The 18,307-nt window shown below is 43.5% G+C and overlaps 1 protein-coding gene across 1 annotated transcript in view; it reads right to left on the reverse strand.

Moving 5' to 3' along the window:
• The window catches only part of LOC137427788 (collagen alpha-1(XIV) chain-like), a 209,656-nt gene that overhangs the window by 86,421 nt on the left and 104,928 nt on the right, over positions 1-18,307 (reverse strand). The window contains exons 23-26 of the mRNA XM_068117529.2: positions 3,832-3,971; positions 716-845; positions 432-571; positions 54-186 (exon numbers count right to left, since the gene is read on the reverse strand). Coding sequence (XP_067973630.2) covers positions 54-186; positions 432-571; positions 716-845; positions 3,832-3,971 — 543 coding nt within the window. The remainder of the gene's footprint in view (positions 1-53; positions 187-431; positions 572-715; positions 846-3,831; positions 3,972-18,307) is intronic.

Below are 18,307 nucleotides of genomic sequence, written 5' to 3' on the forward strand. Positions count from 1 at the left end.
AGGTGAGAGAGAGGTGCATGTTCAGTGATGGTTCCATGTGGAAAACTTCATACATGTCTTTTGGGCATCTTCCATCGGTTCAGACTCGACGCCAAAGTCATACATGGCGCTCACGGACACGTCGTACTCCGTGTCTGGCAGCAAATCGACCAGTGGAACCGTGTTTACGTCTCCATCGACGACCTCCTGCAAAGCACCACAAAAAGCCCGTTAAGTACAAAACCACATTCACAACTCGCGAACAATTTACTTTCCCTGTCGGTCAAGTCGAACGTTTCGGACAATTCATCTTGGGTGAGAATGTCTTGTCTTCCGGAAGCCATTATTTCAGAAAATGTAATTATCTCTCGTTTCCAAATCAAGGCAATCAAGTACAAATGCGAGAGCGTGCTGACACATAGTAAAAACGTTCTGCCGTTTACTCTTTTTACCATGAGTGAAGGATGAGGTCCGCGCGGCGTGTATCGGATGCGGTAGGAGAGTGGTTTCCGTTTCATCTCCTCCCAAGTGACGCGGAATGAGTTGTGAGACACGTCTGAGAACCGAAGGCCCCGTGGAGTATCTGGTTCCACTACAACGACACAGAAATACAAGGAAAGATGGCCAACCTGGTGGACAGTCAAAGCTAGGCCCTCATCCATCTACTATATGGTCCACCCTTTGATACATCAATCACCATACTCGTACTGTGTTTATGAGTTTATTACAAACGTACATGTACGCTTGTGTGCACGCGCTGGCTTGGATACGTCTCCGGTATACACTGCCTGCACAGACACTGTGTATTTTGTGTCGGCAGTCAGTGGCTCCAGTTGGACATCTGTCTTGGTCGCTGGCACAGACAGCTGTTGGAAACAATGAAAAGAGAGTGTCAAACAATGAAAAGAGAGTGTCAAACAATGAAAAGAGAGTGTCAAACAACGTAAAGAGAGTGTCAAACAATGAAAAGAGAGTGTCAAACAATGAAAAGAGAGTGTCAAACAATGAAAAGAGAGTGTCAAACAATGAAAAGAGAGTGTCAAACAATGAAAAGAGAGTGTCAAACAATGTAAAGAGAGTGTCAAACAATGAAAAGAGAGTGTCAAACAATGAAAAGAGAGTGTCAAACAATGAAAAGAGAGTGTCAAACAATGAAAAGAGAGTGTCAAACAATGGAAAGAGGGTGTCAAACAATGAAAAGAGAGTGTCAAACAATGAAAAGAGAGTGTCAAACAATGAAAAGAGAGTGTCAAACAATGAAAAGAGAGTTTCAAACAATGAAAAGAGAGTGTCAAACAATGAAAAGAGAGTGTTAAACAATGAAAAGAGAGTGTCAAACAATGAAAAGAGTGTCAAACAATGAAAAGAGAGTGTCAAACAATGAAAAGAGAGTGTCAAACAATGAAAAGAGAGTGTCAAACAATGAAAAGAGAGTGTCAAACAATGAAAAGAGGGTGTCAAACAATGAAAAGAGAGTGTCAAACATTGAAAAGAGAGTGTCAAACAATGAAAAGAGAGTGCCAAACAATGAAAAGAGAGTGTCAAACAATGAAAAGAGAGTGTCAAACAATGAAAAGAGAGTGTCAAACAATGAAAAGAGAGTGTCAAACAATGTAAAGAGAGTGTCAAACAATGAAAAGTGTCAAACAATGAAAAGAGAGTGTCAAACAATGAAAAGAGAGTGTCAAACAATGAAAAGAGAGTGTCAAACAATGAAAAGAGAGTGTCAAACAATGAAAAGAGTGTCAAACAATGAAAAGAGAGTGTCAAACAATGAAAAGAGAGTGTCAAACAATGAAAAGAGTGTCAAACAATGAAAAGGGTGTCAAACAATGAAAAGAGAGTGTCAAACAATGAAAAGAGAGTGTCAAACAATGAAAAGAGAGTGTCAAACAATGAAAAAAAACAAGACCGATAGTCTAGCGACGGCGCAGCCAGAGTTGTTTTATACTTTAGTTGAAGAGGATAGTATGACCTGGGTGGTGATACCACTTAGCAGTTAGCAAATAATGTAAGTATTAAATTTTTTTGACTTCAGGCATGGACAGCCGGTTCGTGAATGACTTGTGGGAAAAAATGGCGAATAGCAAACGATGAACCAATAAATTCCACATTCCTGCGCCACCTTCAGTTGAACGTCAGGCATTGACAGCAGGTTCGTGAATGACTTGGACAAAAAACGTACCCGGTCTGAATGTTGCTTTATCCAGTTAATGGTGAAACTGCAAATGGGGAATCCGCGAATGTCACGGATGGAAACCCTTACGTCATTTCCTCATTCTGATTTAAACTCAATATCTCTATATTTTCATTCCAAACAGCATCATTCATCATTCCAATCACAAATAAACATTATTGTATTAATATATCAAAATATAATGTTAAATCCAAATTGTATTGAGATATCAAACCAGCGAACCTTCGTCATCTGTTCACTTCCTGATTCGGGAGTAAGATCCATGCCGATCGCATTTCAAAATCATGATTGTATTGAGGAATTTCTGAAACCTCCTACCTACCTTACAACACCTGCTGGGACCCCAAAATGTTCCACAAAAGGTTATTACATTTCCTTTTAGTAAAATATGTAACTGTAATGGTTACGAAAGGCTTCCCCCTGTCATGTGATCATATCCTCAGCTCTGATTGGTGGATGTTTGTGAGGGACATACATACATACGGACAGACAAACGCTGTTCTAGACGGCGTTGCCCTATCGGCTACGCCGTAAAAATCTATGATAAATCTGCGTAGAAATGATGATGGAAATCTGATGACAATCTCCTGCGATTTCATGAGAAATTATTTTGAGGAAAAGGATGAAATTGTGGAAAAAAATAACATTTACAGATCCGCATCTCTTTGGATCGCAATTACAGGAATTTTTTTTTTACCTTTGCCAGGCTGAACAGATCCACCCTATCCCACTAATAGGACGGATCCGCATCCGGACGTGAACCAAAATCGAATCGGCTTGTTCTTGTCACCCAACCAACTCACCCACCAAGTTTTGTCAGAATCCGTCCACAACTTTTTGAGATATCGTTTTTGGCGCTATTGCTCAATGGTGAAGAATCACTAAAATAATTAAATAATACTCATATCCGAATCCATATTCAGATCTTCACCAAAATCTAATCTATTTGTCCTTGTCAGACTCTTAACCGGTCCACCAAGTTTCATCCAAATCCGTCCACAACCTTTTGAGATATCCTGCTATATATCATTTTTGGCCCCATCTCTCAATGGTGAAGAATCACTTTAAACATTCTCGTATTCTGATCTGAATCTTCACCAAAATCGAATCAATTAGTTCTTGTCACACACCCAACCTGTCCACCAAATTTTGTCCGAATCCGTCCATAGCCTTTTGAGATATCTTGCTCAGAGACAGACACACAAACAGACAGACAAACATGGGTGAAAACATTACCTCCGTCCACCTTCAGTAACAAATAATAAAATATTATTTTAAATTATTTTATGAAACAAAACAAAAGTCATGAACGAGAATCAAAATTCATTCGGTCGGGGTATGTCGTTGTCTTGCATGAAGCCATTACAGCATGTGAATATGAATATTAGCTAATTGGAATGAATGAATGAAATAATTAATTAATAATTAGCTAATTAATTAAATTAATGATTGAGATTAAATTAATTAATTAATTGCATTAATTTTGGGAATCCTGATTAAGACGAATATTAGTTGATGAATGCACTGCAGAACAAATGTACGTCCATCTCAATGAGATTGTGCTTGTGACGTCATTAATGCTGCCAGAAACAATAGAATGGAAGAGCAGAGACAGGAACAGAAACATCTTTTGATGCGTTTGGTGTTAATATCACCTTTTTCTTTTTCTTGGGGAGGTCAGTTGGCGAGTAGACCAGGTTGTAACGTGTTGCCCCTGGTGCTGGCTCCCAACGTGCTCTGAGACTCCATGGAGTCGCATCGTACAAAGTCAGACCCTGGACAGGTTGCGGAGGCACTGCGTATACGCACACACATACACCAATATTATTGATAATTACACGATAGTGATTTCTTTATCTTTTCAAGATATTCCAAATTGTTGTATTTGCTATGCCCAATTTTTGTGCTAATGGTTCTGATTGAATTATTTAGTTATTTCCGTTTCCAAATTGCTTGCTTTTCTTCCACAGACAGTTGTCTGGTTCTAAATTTCTTGAGTACATATCGATAATAAACAAAATTGACTTCACTGTCCCAATACTGATGGAGGGCACTGTCTATACATGTATATATATATATATCTATATATATATATATCTATATATATTGTTGTGGGTCTGTCGCCGGCCTTCTCCCCTTACCAAGGGGGATTAGTCCCCTTGTCTTTGACTGACCTGGCACGACCAGGGACCTATTACGTCCCTTCCAGACAGTGTTAAATAGGGTTTCAGGACCAAATTCGCTGTTACCTAAGTACTAACGCTTTTTTTTTTGTTTTTTGTTGTATACATAATCAAGGCTCGTGAAAGAGCTAACATTTATCACACAAACAAATCAAACAGACAAACAAACAAAGTATATAAAAAGGGGAGCGGTAGACAAGATAGGGAGAGAAGGGGAAGCACATAAACACAACATTTGAGAGCAGGGACATCGGGAATGTGTGGGAGGGAGAGGGCTTGGGGGGAGGCGGCATGGGAAGGGGGGGGGGGGGGGTGGGAGAAGTATAAACACAAGGACACCAGGGGACTTCCAGGAAAGAAGTTGGTATTTCAAAAAAGTGGATTTGGGAACGCTGGAATTTCCAGGAACGCTGCCCTGGAAGCGAGGAAATAAGCCTCGCACGAACCACGTGTGTTGGTGAGACGCGGAGCGGTTTGCGTACACGTGATTTGCGCTATCATTAATTACTAAACCCCGATTCAAGCAGTTCTTATTCGTACCATGCTTAGTCAATGGAAAAATCACAAAGGCGATCGAATTGGAAAGCAAAGGAATAACAGGTTTAATTATTATTATTTACAATGTACAAGGGTAGAAGAAACAGAGACACAGAGCAATCCTTAAAACAGTCTTATACTTAATCCCAAGGACACGGGCCCGTCTCACACACACACTCACACGGGGATTGCAGATGGCAGGACGGTGTTCAGCGCGTCCAGGGATGGCTCCCGTGCAGCCCGCTCTCCGGTCCCCGGCACGTCCCGTGTAGATGGAAGGAGGAGAAGGCAGGAGCTCGCCGCGTGTCGTCCGAACGGAGCGGGTTATCACGGGGCGAATGGTAGGGAGCGGACTTTGGCGCGGCTGGTGGTTATTCACTTGCGGCTATGGCCGCGCTTACTCGCGTGGGTGAAAAGCGCAAAATGCGTTACCGGCGCGTCTGGCTGCGCCCGCGAACTTTGTACAGTTCAACACCTCTTCTTCTCTCTCTCTGCCCAAGTCCTCAAACAACGCGCGTACCCTCTGCAAGTCCTTTGCAACGCGCTTATCCTCTGCAAGTCCTTTCCTTTTGCCACCGCCGTTCAAGTCCTGCTGATAAGTCCTTTCACAATGAGCAAACCCCCTCAAGTCCTCTCGGGGGCTTTGCGCAGCGACTTATATAGGCACGCCCCACTAACCTTCTGGAACTCACCAGACGTGCCTTACCACGCCCTCTCACGCCATGCCGCTAGAGCCCTGATTGGCTGGTGGCTCTTACCGTCATCGCCTCCGCCACTCCCGATCTCAACGCCGCTCACCCCGACCCCGCGCTCCTCCTTCTCAGGCCTACCTCGTGTTACTCGACTAGTGGTCAGCCGAATGGGGCGCGGGATCAATTACGCCCATGGAGGTAGAATTGCACCCATCCCGTATCATGCACATAGAGGTAGAATTTGAGGTGGGACCCAAAATGAATGGAGGACCTATTCTCATGTCTTTACACAACGCAGGCACTAAGAGGGAAAATGGCCTATTCTTACACATACTAAGACATAACTATACTACAAATGGGCCTTTATGTTGCGCATGTGACTAACTATGGGGGGCAACCCTTTAACCTTTAATGACTTCAATGTGCCGATCTCAAAACCGCAGCAATATATATATATATATATATATATATATATATATATATTATATACATATTTATATATATCTATATATATATATATATATATATATAGACTAGCCGAAAGCACCCGGCGTTGCCCGGGTTCTTTTTGAATGAATTTACTACTATAATTCAGCTTTTACTCGTGGCTGTGGAAGATTGACTACAATAATTCAGCTCAGCTTTTAATTGAGAAATGAGCCCAGCCCGGGCCGTAGCGGCCTCGACCGGCCTCACCACCTAGCCTATAACCCTCCCGGGGCCCGTCCCGACATTTTTATTTCTTTTTGAATGAATTTACTACTATAATTCAGCTTTTACTCGTGGCCATAGAAGAATGACTACTATAATTCAACTCAGCTTTTAATTGCGAAATGGGCCCAGCCCGGCCGAAGCAGCCTCGACCGGCCTCACCACCTAGCCTATAACCTTCCGGGACCCGTCCCGACATTTTTAGCTCTTTTTGAATGAATTTACTGCCATAATTCAGCTTTTACTCGCGGCCGTAGAAGATTGACTACTATAATTCAGCTCAGCTTTTAATTGCAAAATGGGCCGAGCCCGGCCGAAGTGGCCTCGACCGGCCTCGCCACCTAGCCTATAACCTTCACGGGGCCCGTCCAGACATTTTTTGTTTTAGAGGTTTCCTTCTATCTTTCAACGTTCATGAGAATAGCGCACGCAGACAAACAGACAAACAAACAAACAAAAACTTTCTTTTATATATAAATAATATATATATATATATATATACATATATACATTTTTTGTTTTAGAGGTTTCCTTCTATCTTTCAACGTTCAGGAGAATAGCGCGCGCAGACAAACAGACAAACAAACAAACAAAAACTTTCTTTTATATATAAATAATATATATATACAGTGGAACCTCGACTTACGAGTGCCCCAACTTACGAGTTTTTCGAGATACGAGCCGTCACTCTGGCAGTTTATTGCTTTGAGATGCGAGCCGAGATCCGAGTTACGAGCTTTCGCCACCCGGTCACGTGGTTATCTTGCCGTGCACGTACAGTATCTCTGTCGTATAGCGATGCATTTTAGTTTTCGCATTTCGGTTATTTTGAGTTTACGCCGCCAGGTGGGCTCCGGTCACGTGGTTATCTTGACGTGCACGTACAGTATCTCTGTCGTATAGCGCTAATGATATATAACGCCGCCGATAATGATATGATAATTTATGATAATCTATGCAGCACGACGTGGTCCTCACGTCACACAAGGCGCCTTTGCCGGCGCAAAACGGCTCTCTCAGGGTCAAACTCGGTATCGTTTTGAGCGCACGGTTCAGACCTTCAAGAAAAAGTTTATTTTGTAAAAATCGAGCCACGCGTTCAAAAGATATGACCGGTTTTGTTCGCCGGCACGTCGGCGCTCGAATCGAATCGAGTTAAAACGAACACTGCCGTTGTCGGGTCCGTCTGAGACAACCACCGGGCCTAGAACGCTGGGACCGGTCTCGTTGGATAGGCCTGGATCAGATCTCGAAACGCTGGAAGCTGCACCTCTCTGTGATAATCTTGTGGACCATGACAAGAGATCGTGCAACACGTGGTTATCATGCCGTGCAAGTACAGTATCTCTGCCGTCAACTTGTTCAGAGTGCCGGCGATAGCTCGCCTTCTCTTTGTGGAAAACACGGTGAGATCCTTAACATCCAACAACTAATGGGACGCAAACGGGGCGCCCAGTTTAGCGGTACACCCATTGATGAATCACCCTGCCTGTGATTCACCCATGACAGGTTATAGCTGGGTCGGGATTCAAACCCAGGCTGGACAGTTTAGACTTTAGAGTCAAGTGTGCGTACCTCCAGTCCAGGCCATCCTGCCAACTTGTATGCTGCATACAGGTGAAATATAAAGCGCGAGATATTTTTATATATACTGTATATTTAAAAAAAAATTGGTGTGGTTTTGGCGGGCTGGAACGGATTAATAGCATTTCAATGCATTTCAATGGGAATTTGATTTGAGATACGAGCAATTTGAGTTACGAGCTCGGTCACGGAACGGATTAAACTCGTAAGTCAAGGTTCCACTGTATATATATACATATATATATATACATATATATATATATATATATGTTGCGGTTTGTGAATAAAGAATGACCCCCCCCCCCCCCCCCCCCCCCGCGTAGGAAGTCGCACCACAACATGTAGCCTCACTTTAGTTGAGTTATTTCTTATTAAATGTAAGCGTAGTCTCCTTTCCTGTGTTAGTTTGCGTTGAGCAGGCCAGTGAGTTAGGTGTTCTTTTGGGCTGGAATGCCACGTGCTAGGCCTGGAACAAGTCTGGCAAGGCCGAAGGGAGGAGCTGCAGGGGGGAGTGGCCGGTAAGCAGCGAGCAGCCAATCGGAGCTCAAGGGGAGTGGCTCACAACGGCAGCGAGAGGAGGGGCTTGGAACATTCGGGTAGGACCGGGGAGGGGCTATATAAAACCCTGCCCCGAGGCCCCCGGGTCAGTCGCCCCGGGAGAGAGTTGGTTCGTGGTTGGTTCATGGTGATTGAGCAGTGAGAAAGAGATATTGTCGCAGCACGAGTGAAGTCCCTTGCTTGTTATAGCCCTCTCTACACTAACTCTCCCTGTGCCCTGCACTCTGCGGCTGTGTTAATCGCGTTTGTGGAGACGATCATTCCGGGCCACAGATGCGCGATCTCCTTGCCTGCGCTCCCAGCATACGTGCCGGGAACATCTGAGGGCCACGCCCGGCGAGCTGTCCCGGGGTGACCGGCGCAGGGCGCGTTTGGAGCGCGAACTGTCGTTCCTTCCTCCTTTTCCCTGCGTGAGTGAGTGGGCCCATGTCTGGGGGATAAGTTACGACTGATTAAGCCTGCTCTGTGTCTCTTCGCCTTGTATAGCTGTAAATAAACCTGTTCTTTCTTCCTTTGGCCATTCCCGTCATTTCACTATTGGCTTAGCATCGCACGAATAAAACCGCTCGAATCGGATTCAATAAAGTAACGGCACGAGTCACATGATACGCAAACCGCTCGGGCATATTCGATTAGCGTGGCTGGTGCGAGGTCCAGTCCCCGTTTTCGTGGCAGCGTGGGTACCGAAGGTACGTGTGGAATCCCACGCTCGCTACGGGAGTGACAACTCGGCCTCGTGGACTCAACTACCCAAGGGGGAAAAGGGGTTTAACCCCCCCTCTGTACGTCGACGGGCTTCGAGAGATCCGCAACAATATATATATATATATACTGTGTATGCACACATATCCATATATATATATATATATATATATATATATATATATAATTATCTACACACACAACCCTAGCACCTCTTAATATATTCTACTCTGGCCCTCACGGGTGGCATGCCAATTCACTTTCTGGGGAAACTCCACTCTGTGGTGATGAGGTGATGACAGACAGTGAACCATAAATGCGTCCGTGGATTGATTCCTTTCCCCAAGAAAAGGGCTTCTAAAGTCATGTAGACTGACTGATGGTGTGGTTAGCGGTGTAGCAGCTGACACAGCATCAGGCAGTGGGCAGTGCTGTGTTTTTCACAGAGTGCCACTGAGCCTTGTTTGTTAATTTAATGTTCAAATTATTATTTTAGGTCTGCAACAAAACAAAACAACAAGTTCATTCCTATGAAATAAAATAAAAATTCATTTCACAGCAAGATATTTTCAATGAAGACAAAAGTAAGCACAGAATAGCTCTTTGTACTTTGCGTGACCATCGGTGTTTGCTTTGTATAAGAGCTTCAAATCATTCGTTACAATTTTCTTGCAGTTTAAAGCAGCTTCCCTTTGAAACCCCGGCCAATGTTCCTCCACAAATTTGTAAAAACGTTTTTTTTAAATGTTTACAATGCTTCATGTTATTACAGGGTACATAGTCTTCACAGCTTGCTCCTGCTACATCTCTATCTGGTTGAGGTCAGTGACCAAATGGGTCAATGTTGACCATGTATGTCCCTGTTGAAACAATGCACTGGTTATTTTGGCCTTGTGCTCAGGAATCATTGTCAGGCTGGAAAAAAGTAACCAGACTCAAATAGCTTTCATGCTGGAGGAGGTATGCACCACCGCTTCAAAGCATCATGATATAAAACAGCATTCGTATGATTGTCTATGATGCGTCTGCAATAGTCCAGTGCCTAGACTGTTAGACAGCCCCAAGCCTTTAATGATCCGTCAGAATGCTTCACCCCTGGGACTAAAATAAGTCAGCAGATTTTTGTGCAAAAACATGTGGCCAACATTTTCCGAGGGCATTGAAAAGTTTTGAGGAATGGGATTTTCAAAACACCGAGCTTCGGGGAATCACAAGTGGAGAAAAGTTTCATCCTGGACGGATCTCCGCTCCATCACGGGCGTCAAGGAATTTGGAATTTGTTCAAGGTGCCAACGACTTCCAGTTGAATGTCTTTTTCTGATGGATGGTGTACACAATGATTCAAAACACCATGATTAATGTTTGCAGGTTGGCAGGGTAGCTTCGTCTTAGGGGTGTGCATACTTAGGGGTGTGCTGGTGTTGGCTCAACGTTTATGGGTTTTTTAGGGTTTTAAGGTAAAGGTGTTTTTTCCCAAAAAGGCTGCTCACAAGAAACATGGGAAATATCCGGTAAAATATTTTTACAGTGAATAAGCTGTTGCCCAGAGAACAACCATACTCTCAGATAGCATGCAATGTAACCTGGTGTCAAGGAACCTTCAAGACCAGAAGACTTGCTACCTGCAGTCAAGGTAGGAATTTAGAACTTGGTGAGGGAACCAACGATAACTCAAATTCTCTTCGTGAAGGACACCATAGGATCCTTAACATCTATTATAACCAGTGCTAACACCTACTAACATCCACTGACGTCCAGTTTAACATCCACCTGATGATGGCGCACACATTGATGCCTCGTTCTGCTGCGTAACACCAGGAAGGGGGAGTGGTAGTTTATAGCTGGGGTCGACATTCGAACCCATGATTGATGACGCCATAGTAAGTGCACACCCCTCTAGGCCATTCTGGCAGCCCATGTATGATTTGTAATTAAAATATTTCCTTACTCATTCTATGTACTTACACATGGATTATTTGCATTTTGCAAGCAGATCAGTAATTAAATTACATATCAAACTAGATGGTATTCATAGAATACTTACCCTGCGCAGTCAACTTGGTGTGAGCCAACTCTTCTGTTTTTGAACATTTCTTTTATTTTTTTTGATCCAATATGGCTGCCAGACCACGTGAGCGATGACATCCTAAATTTATATTCTCTAAAAATAATTGTTGCATAGCTGCTCAATAAATTTCAAACTGATCAGACTAAGCATTGTCCCTGTCGAAATAAGACGTCATAACTATGGCACCAATAACGTCATCATTAACAACACCTATTCCCTATATTCAGTTATTTACAATGAGCCACGTTTCAATTTTTTCCATGAAGCGGTTTTGGAGATATAGAGGTGCAACGTTTTTCAGTTTTTCCAAGATGGCGCCTGTAACACATGACCTATGACGTCATGATTATCATTAAAATATTCCAAAGGAGGAGGCGCTCCCATGGTGAAAATTTAGTATCCATCAGACTAACAGTTGCTGAATTTTTTAAAATAATGTTCGGATGGATAAGTGTTGTATTTGTCGAATTATGATGTCATAACGAAGGCACCAATGACATCATCATTAACATATCTTATTCCCCATGGGGAGTAGTTGACAATGAGCCAAGTCTCAATTATTTCCACTAGTGAGGTACCGGTGATACGCACAGGTGGGAGGCCAGAAGCAAACAGACAATGCAGAAACGGCGAATGCTAAAGCATGAAACCAATAAATTCCACATTCCTGTAGGACCTTCAGTCGCACGTCAGACATGGACAACAAGTTCGTGAAGGACTTCCATGAAAAACGTACCCGTTGGCAAACAAACGGGTATGTTTGTTCCATGCCCAGTCAATGGCGAATCTGCATATGGCTGCATACGCGGCAGGTTCATAATTGTCATCAAAATCTAAACAGTATTTGTAGAATTTCAATAAAATCCACATCACTGTTCATATCAGTAAATATTATTCCATCGTGTTTGGAAAAAACTGGAAAATTGGAAAAACAATATAGCCTATTTTACTCCCAGGGGTCCCAGGAATACCCACCCAAAATATCGTTGCGATCGGTTGAGCCGTTTTTGCGGTACCTTCGAACGGACGGACGGACATTTGGTGAATTATAGTAAGATGGAGTGGTTTCAGAGATATAGAGGTGCGAAGTTTTTCCAAGATGGCGCCAGTACCACGTGACCTATGACGTCATAATAATCATTAAAATATTCTACAGGAGGAGGCCTTCCTATGGTGAAAATTTCGTGTCAATCAGACGAAGAATTGCAGAGAAAAAAAAATTCATACTGATCGAATCAAGCGTTGTACTTGTCGAATTATGACGTCATAATTAAGGTGCCGATGACATCATCATTAACATATCTTATTCCCCAAGCAGAGTACTTGACAATGAGCCATGTTTCAATTTTTTTCCATGGAGCGGTTTCAGAGATATAGAGGTGCAACTTTTTTCGATTTTTCCAAAATGGCGTCCGTACCACGTGACATATGACGTCATAATTATGAATAAAAAATTTCTACAGGCGGAGGTGCTCCTATGGTAACATTTCGTGTCAATCGGACCAATGATTGCCGAGATAATGAATTTTTTAAATGCAGACACGGCGTATGCAAGCCGACTGCTTAACCCCGCTTTTCACTTCGCGAGGGCAGGGTTATGAGTGAGCAGTGTGAGCTCTTTATTTGTGCTCGGTCAAAGCTCCACCCCTGTCACAGCTAAGGCAGTGCTGCGCAACCGGAACAGTTTAAGCTCCGCCCCTCTCCCAGCTGAGGGAGTGCTGCGCAGCAGGAAAAGTTCAAGCTCCGCCCCTCTCCCAGCTGAGGGAGTGATGCGCAACAGGAACAGCTCAAGCTCCGCCCCTCTCCTGGCTGAGTGGTGCTGCACAACCAGCACAATTCAAGCTCCGCCCCTCTCCCAGCTGAGGGAGTGCTGCGCAACAGGAAAAGTTCAAGCTCCGCCCCTCTCCCAGCTGAGGGAGTGATGCGCAACTGGAACAGTCCAAGCTCTGCCCCTCTTCCAGCTGAGTGGTGCTGCGCAATCAGCACAATTCAAGCTCCGCCCCTCTCCCAGCTGAGGGGGTGAGTCTCCACCGGTCTGCCATTCTGTGTATGTACAATGTACATTATGTTAAAGCGCGGCGTTACGCGCGCTGCTTGCGAGCAAGGAGGAAGCGGACAAGCGGTAACTTATAAGCGTCTTTATTTCAGGAGCTCACTGTAACACCAGTGCGCTCCGGGCTGCGCGCCCCGTGTATATCCTCAGGCCACGCCTACCCCTCGGGCGTGGCCGCCGCCCACTTAGTGCGCGGAATGATGTCACCACGCCAGTGGGCTTTCGTGTCCGCCACACGCGCCCCCCCAGAATTCCCGCGCACCTGGAGGGCCAGTTTGCAGGGCAGACGGATGACCCGGCCGAAGCGCCCCCTGCCGATCGGCGGCGTCCGGGGTGCAGGGATGCCAGGTGGGATGCCCCTGGCTGCCCCTGGGATGGGTGCAGGACCGGGGGGCAGCGTGGCGGCGGGGCTGGGCGGTGCCGGGGGTCCGCCCGCAGGGGGGCGGCCCCGACACGGGGGTCGGGCCACTGGCGGTGGATGGTCCACGTCGAGGTGGGCCGGCTTGAGGCGGTCTACAGAAACGCGGTCAGGAGTACCGCCGATGTCCAGGGTGAAGTGCTTCGCCCCGGTCTCCAGCACGCGGAAAGGCCCGTCGTACGGGGGCCGCAGTGGGGTCCGGTGGGCACGTATAAATACAGATTGTATGGGACACCATTGTATGGATACAGCAGCAGCTGTATGGGACACCTTGCTGGCGGTTCTCCACTGATGATATGAAGGTCGCATAGTGACTGATATAAAAACCGAAAGGGTCACAGAGTTACAAGTGTATGGAAAGCCTCACTGCGTTGCCCTGATGAAGCCCCAACAAGGGCGAAACCAGGTCGGTAACTGTGAGTTTTGCATGCACTTGTAACAGTATCTGTATTTATAATCCGTAATGACGCACTGCTAGATGGTTCCTCTGGAACTTTGCAGGCAAGGCGGACGTGCATGGCGATGACGTCATGTTGTCCGCTCATTAGGTTGGAGAACCAGATTACAGATACCATTATTAGTAACTCCCAACCGCAACCAGGTCGACTCCATATGATGAGTGGATACCAGAGATAACGTCACCGCGTGGCAGGCGGTGCGTATCGCTCCCAGCAAGGTGCAGCAGCAGCTGTATGGGACACCTTGCTGGCGGTTCTCCACTGATGATATGAAGGTCGCATAGTGACTGATATAAAAACCGAAAGGGTCACAGAGTTACAAGTGTATGGAAAGCCTCACTGCGTTGCCCTGATGAAGCCCCAACAAGGGCGAAACCAGGTCGGTAACTGTGAGTTTTGCATGCACTTGTGACAGTATCTGTATTTATAATCCGTAATGACGCACTGCTAGATGGTTCCTCTGGAACTTTGCAGGCAAGGCGGACGTGCATGGCGATGACGTCATGTTGTCCGCTCATTAGGTTGGAGAACCAGATTACAGATACCATTATATATATATATATATATATATATATATATATATATATATATATATATGTATATGTATATTATGTATATGTATGTATGTATATATGTATATATATATATATATATATATATATACGTATATATATATATATATATATATATATATATATATATATATATATATATATATATATATATATATATATATACCAGCGAGGCCCATGCACCACACGACACACGGGTGGGAAGCCAAAGGCAATCAAACAATGCGTAAACCGCGAATGCAAAACCCTGGAAACAACTAGAACAGCACTCAGTAGAGAGCATACCTCTGCCAGGTGAACAGTTTACATTTTGTATCTCAGAGTAGACCAGAAAATCACAATACAGAAACACATAATCAAATTAATCAAAATCATCCATCCACAACTTTTTGAGATATCCTCCTATATATCGTTTTCGCAATGGCGGAGGCCCTATCTCCCAATGGTGACGACTCACTTTAAAAATTCGAGTAGCCGGATCCGAATCCGGATCTTCACCAAAATCGAATAATTTCGTCCTTGTCACATACGCTACATCTCTGCCAAATTTAGTCCGAATCAGTCCACAACTTTTTGAGATATTTTGTTCACAAATGGACAGACAAACAAACACCATTAGTGGCGGAGGTAATAAGTTCCACATTGCTGTGCCACCTTAAGTCGAATGTCAGGCACTGGCAGCCGGTTCGTGAAGGACTTGGGCAAAAAAAGTACCCAGTCTGAATGGTTCTATACCCAGTCAATGGCGAAACTGCAAATGGCGAATCTGCAAATGGCGAATCTGCAAATGTCACGGTTATAAAGTAGAAACCCTTACGTCATTTCTCATTCTGCTTTAAACTCCACCTCTATATTTTCATTCCAAACAGTATCATTCATCATTCCAATCATAAATTATTACTATAGTATTAATACTGTATATCAAAATAATATGTTAAATCACAATTGTATCGAGATATTATCAAACCAGCGAACTGTTGTCGTTGAAGAGAATCACTGCTTGAACTGTCATGAGCTGCAGATTCATGATGTGTCGATGGGAAATTGCATTCCGGGTATGGAACAAAAGATTTATGAAAGATTCTCGGGAACATAACTCATCAGTACCGATTTGTTTTATTTCAAAAATAACAGAAAACACACTTTGCTTTCAATTTCCAGAATTATAAACCACTTTCTTGGCTTGGAAAAGTGTTTTGTTAAATTCCATGACTTTCCAGGATTTCCATGATCCGTACGAACCTGAAATTATATTCTGATATATATGTATATATATATGAGTACATATATATATATATGTATATATATATACTGTATATATATATATATATATATATATATATATATATATATATATATATATATATATATATATATATATATATATATATATATATATATATATATATATATATATATATATATATATATACAGACTTGGCATTTAATATGGAATATTTTTTTTTCTTGACTTGGGTTTACTTTCTTAACTCAGTATATCAATCTGGTGAGTTTCTTTTACACTTTGGTGATTTATTTGTTAAAAGAACCATGTCACTGATTGTCTGCCGCAGCAAGAAGTCAACAACAGGATTATATCACAGGTGGCGTGACAAAATGTACAGACAGGTACATTTGATGATTGGCTTCACAGTCGGGTATACAAGGGTTGTTGCGTTCTGTATTAGTGGAAAACAACTGCTGCACGTCTCCAAATGTTATTGCCGCTTCCTCTGGAGATGGTCCGTCAACTACAATGCTGTTTGTCATGGAGTGGTGGCTTTACGAAATTCCGGCATGAAACAGCGTGCTATTGCTCGGCAGTATGGCATCACTCAAGGTCAGGTGTCAAAGATCCTGAAACGAAATGCTCAGAGGGGTGTCCCTACACCAATACCGAGGCCAGGACGTCCCCGCAGGACCACAAGGAGGGATGATCGCCAGCTGCACCGGTTAGTCCGCAATGGCCGTACCAAGTCAGCTAATCGGCTTAGGGCTGAGTGGCAGCAACTGACAAATGTGCCTGTATCCAGAAGGCGAGTTGACCAACGACTGGTTCAAGCAGGCTATCGTGCCAGGCATCCACTGAGAAAGCCACGCCTGACCAGACAACACCACCAGCGCCGATTGCAGTGAGCCAGAGAGCACCGTAAATGGCAGCCAGGACACTGGAATCACGTGATCTTCAGTGACGAGTCTAGGTTTCTGGTCTATCGTCAAGGTGGCCGCGTCCGAGTGCGCAGACAAGTGCATGAAGCCTACAACAAAGATTGTATAGTGCCAAGAGTCCAAGCTGGAGGTGGTGGGGTGACCGTTTGGGCTGCTTTTCATGCAGGGGGCAAAACTGACCTGGTTGTTCTGAATGGAAACCTGAACCAGTTCAAGTGCAGGGCCATTCTGGAAGAAACATTGCTTCCATTTGCTCGTGCAGCCTTTCGAGGAAACTTTGTGTTCCAAGATGACAATGCACGGCCTCATCGTGCTCGCATGATCCAACACTTTCTTGCTGACCGTGGTGTAGAGCATATGGAGTGGCCTGCCATGTCCCCGGATATGAATCCAATAGAGAACTTGTGGGCAGAATTAATGCGTCAAATCGACCACTTGGACCAGCAGCCGACCTCTGTGCGTGAATTGCAGCAGACTATTGTCACTGCATGGCAAGCGATTCCTGTCCAAACCTTGGCAAATCTCGTGAACAGCATGGCTCGATGTGTATGTGCTCTCCTGAATGCTCGTGGGGGTTACACGAAATACTGAACTGTAATTTTACTGTCCGTAATCCCAGTCGTAATTTAACTTTTGTTTTTGTTAAAAAAAATTTTGGCTAATGTGCAAAATAAAGAGATACTTCTGGAAAACGCACAGAAGTTTAACACAATACTGTCCGTGAATTGAGTTCGATATCAGTTTACATCACTTTCAAGGATCAATTTATTTGCTTCGAAATGTCAAATGTGGTTTTTGTTTCTTTTAAAGGTCACATTAACAAAATCTAGAATAATTTCAACATAATTCCAATGAACTTTTGGTTCTAAGACATCTTGAAAAGTAAGTTCACCCCACAAAAAAATATTCCATATTAAATGCCAAGTCTGTATATATATATATATATATATATATATATATATATATATATATATATATATATATATATATATATATATATATATATATATATATATATATATATATATATTATATATATATATATATATATATATACATACTCTCATGCTCTTCTAGCCAAATAAATTAATCCGCATAAAACAACCAGGAAAACCAACACAAGATAAGTGTTGTGAGGGTTTAAACCCTACCCGGATTCCTCCACAGCTGCAGACATCCCTGACACTTTAGGTTTACAACAAAAGTATCTCCTAAACAGTGATGTCTTTTTCCCTGTGCATATGTGACACACACACACACACACACACACACACACACACACACACACACACACTGTGGCACATACATCTCGTTTTTTCATTTCTGTTCCTCACAATTCTATCTCTCTCTTTTATTCACAGACACACACACACATACATACACTTAATTAATTGTACAGTATCGGTTGTTCCTAAACTTAAATGTA

The sequence above is a fragment of the Myxine glutinosa genome, chromosome 5 (genome assembly GCF_964187855.1).
Source record: "Myxine glutinosa chromosome 5, kmMyxGlut1.1, whole genome shotgun sequence".
NCBI classification, from domain to species: Eukaryota; Metazoa; Chordata; class Myxini; order Myxiniformes; family Myxinidae; genus Myxine; species Myxine glutinosa.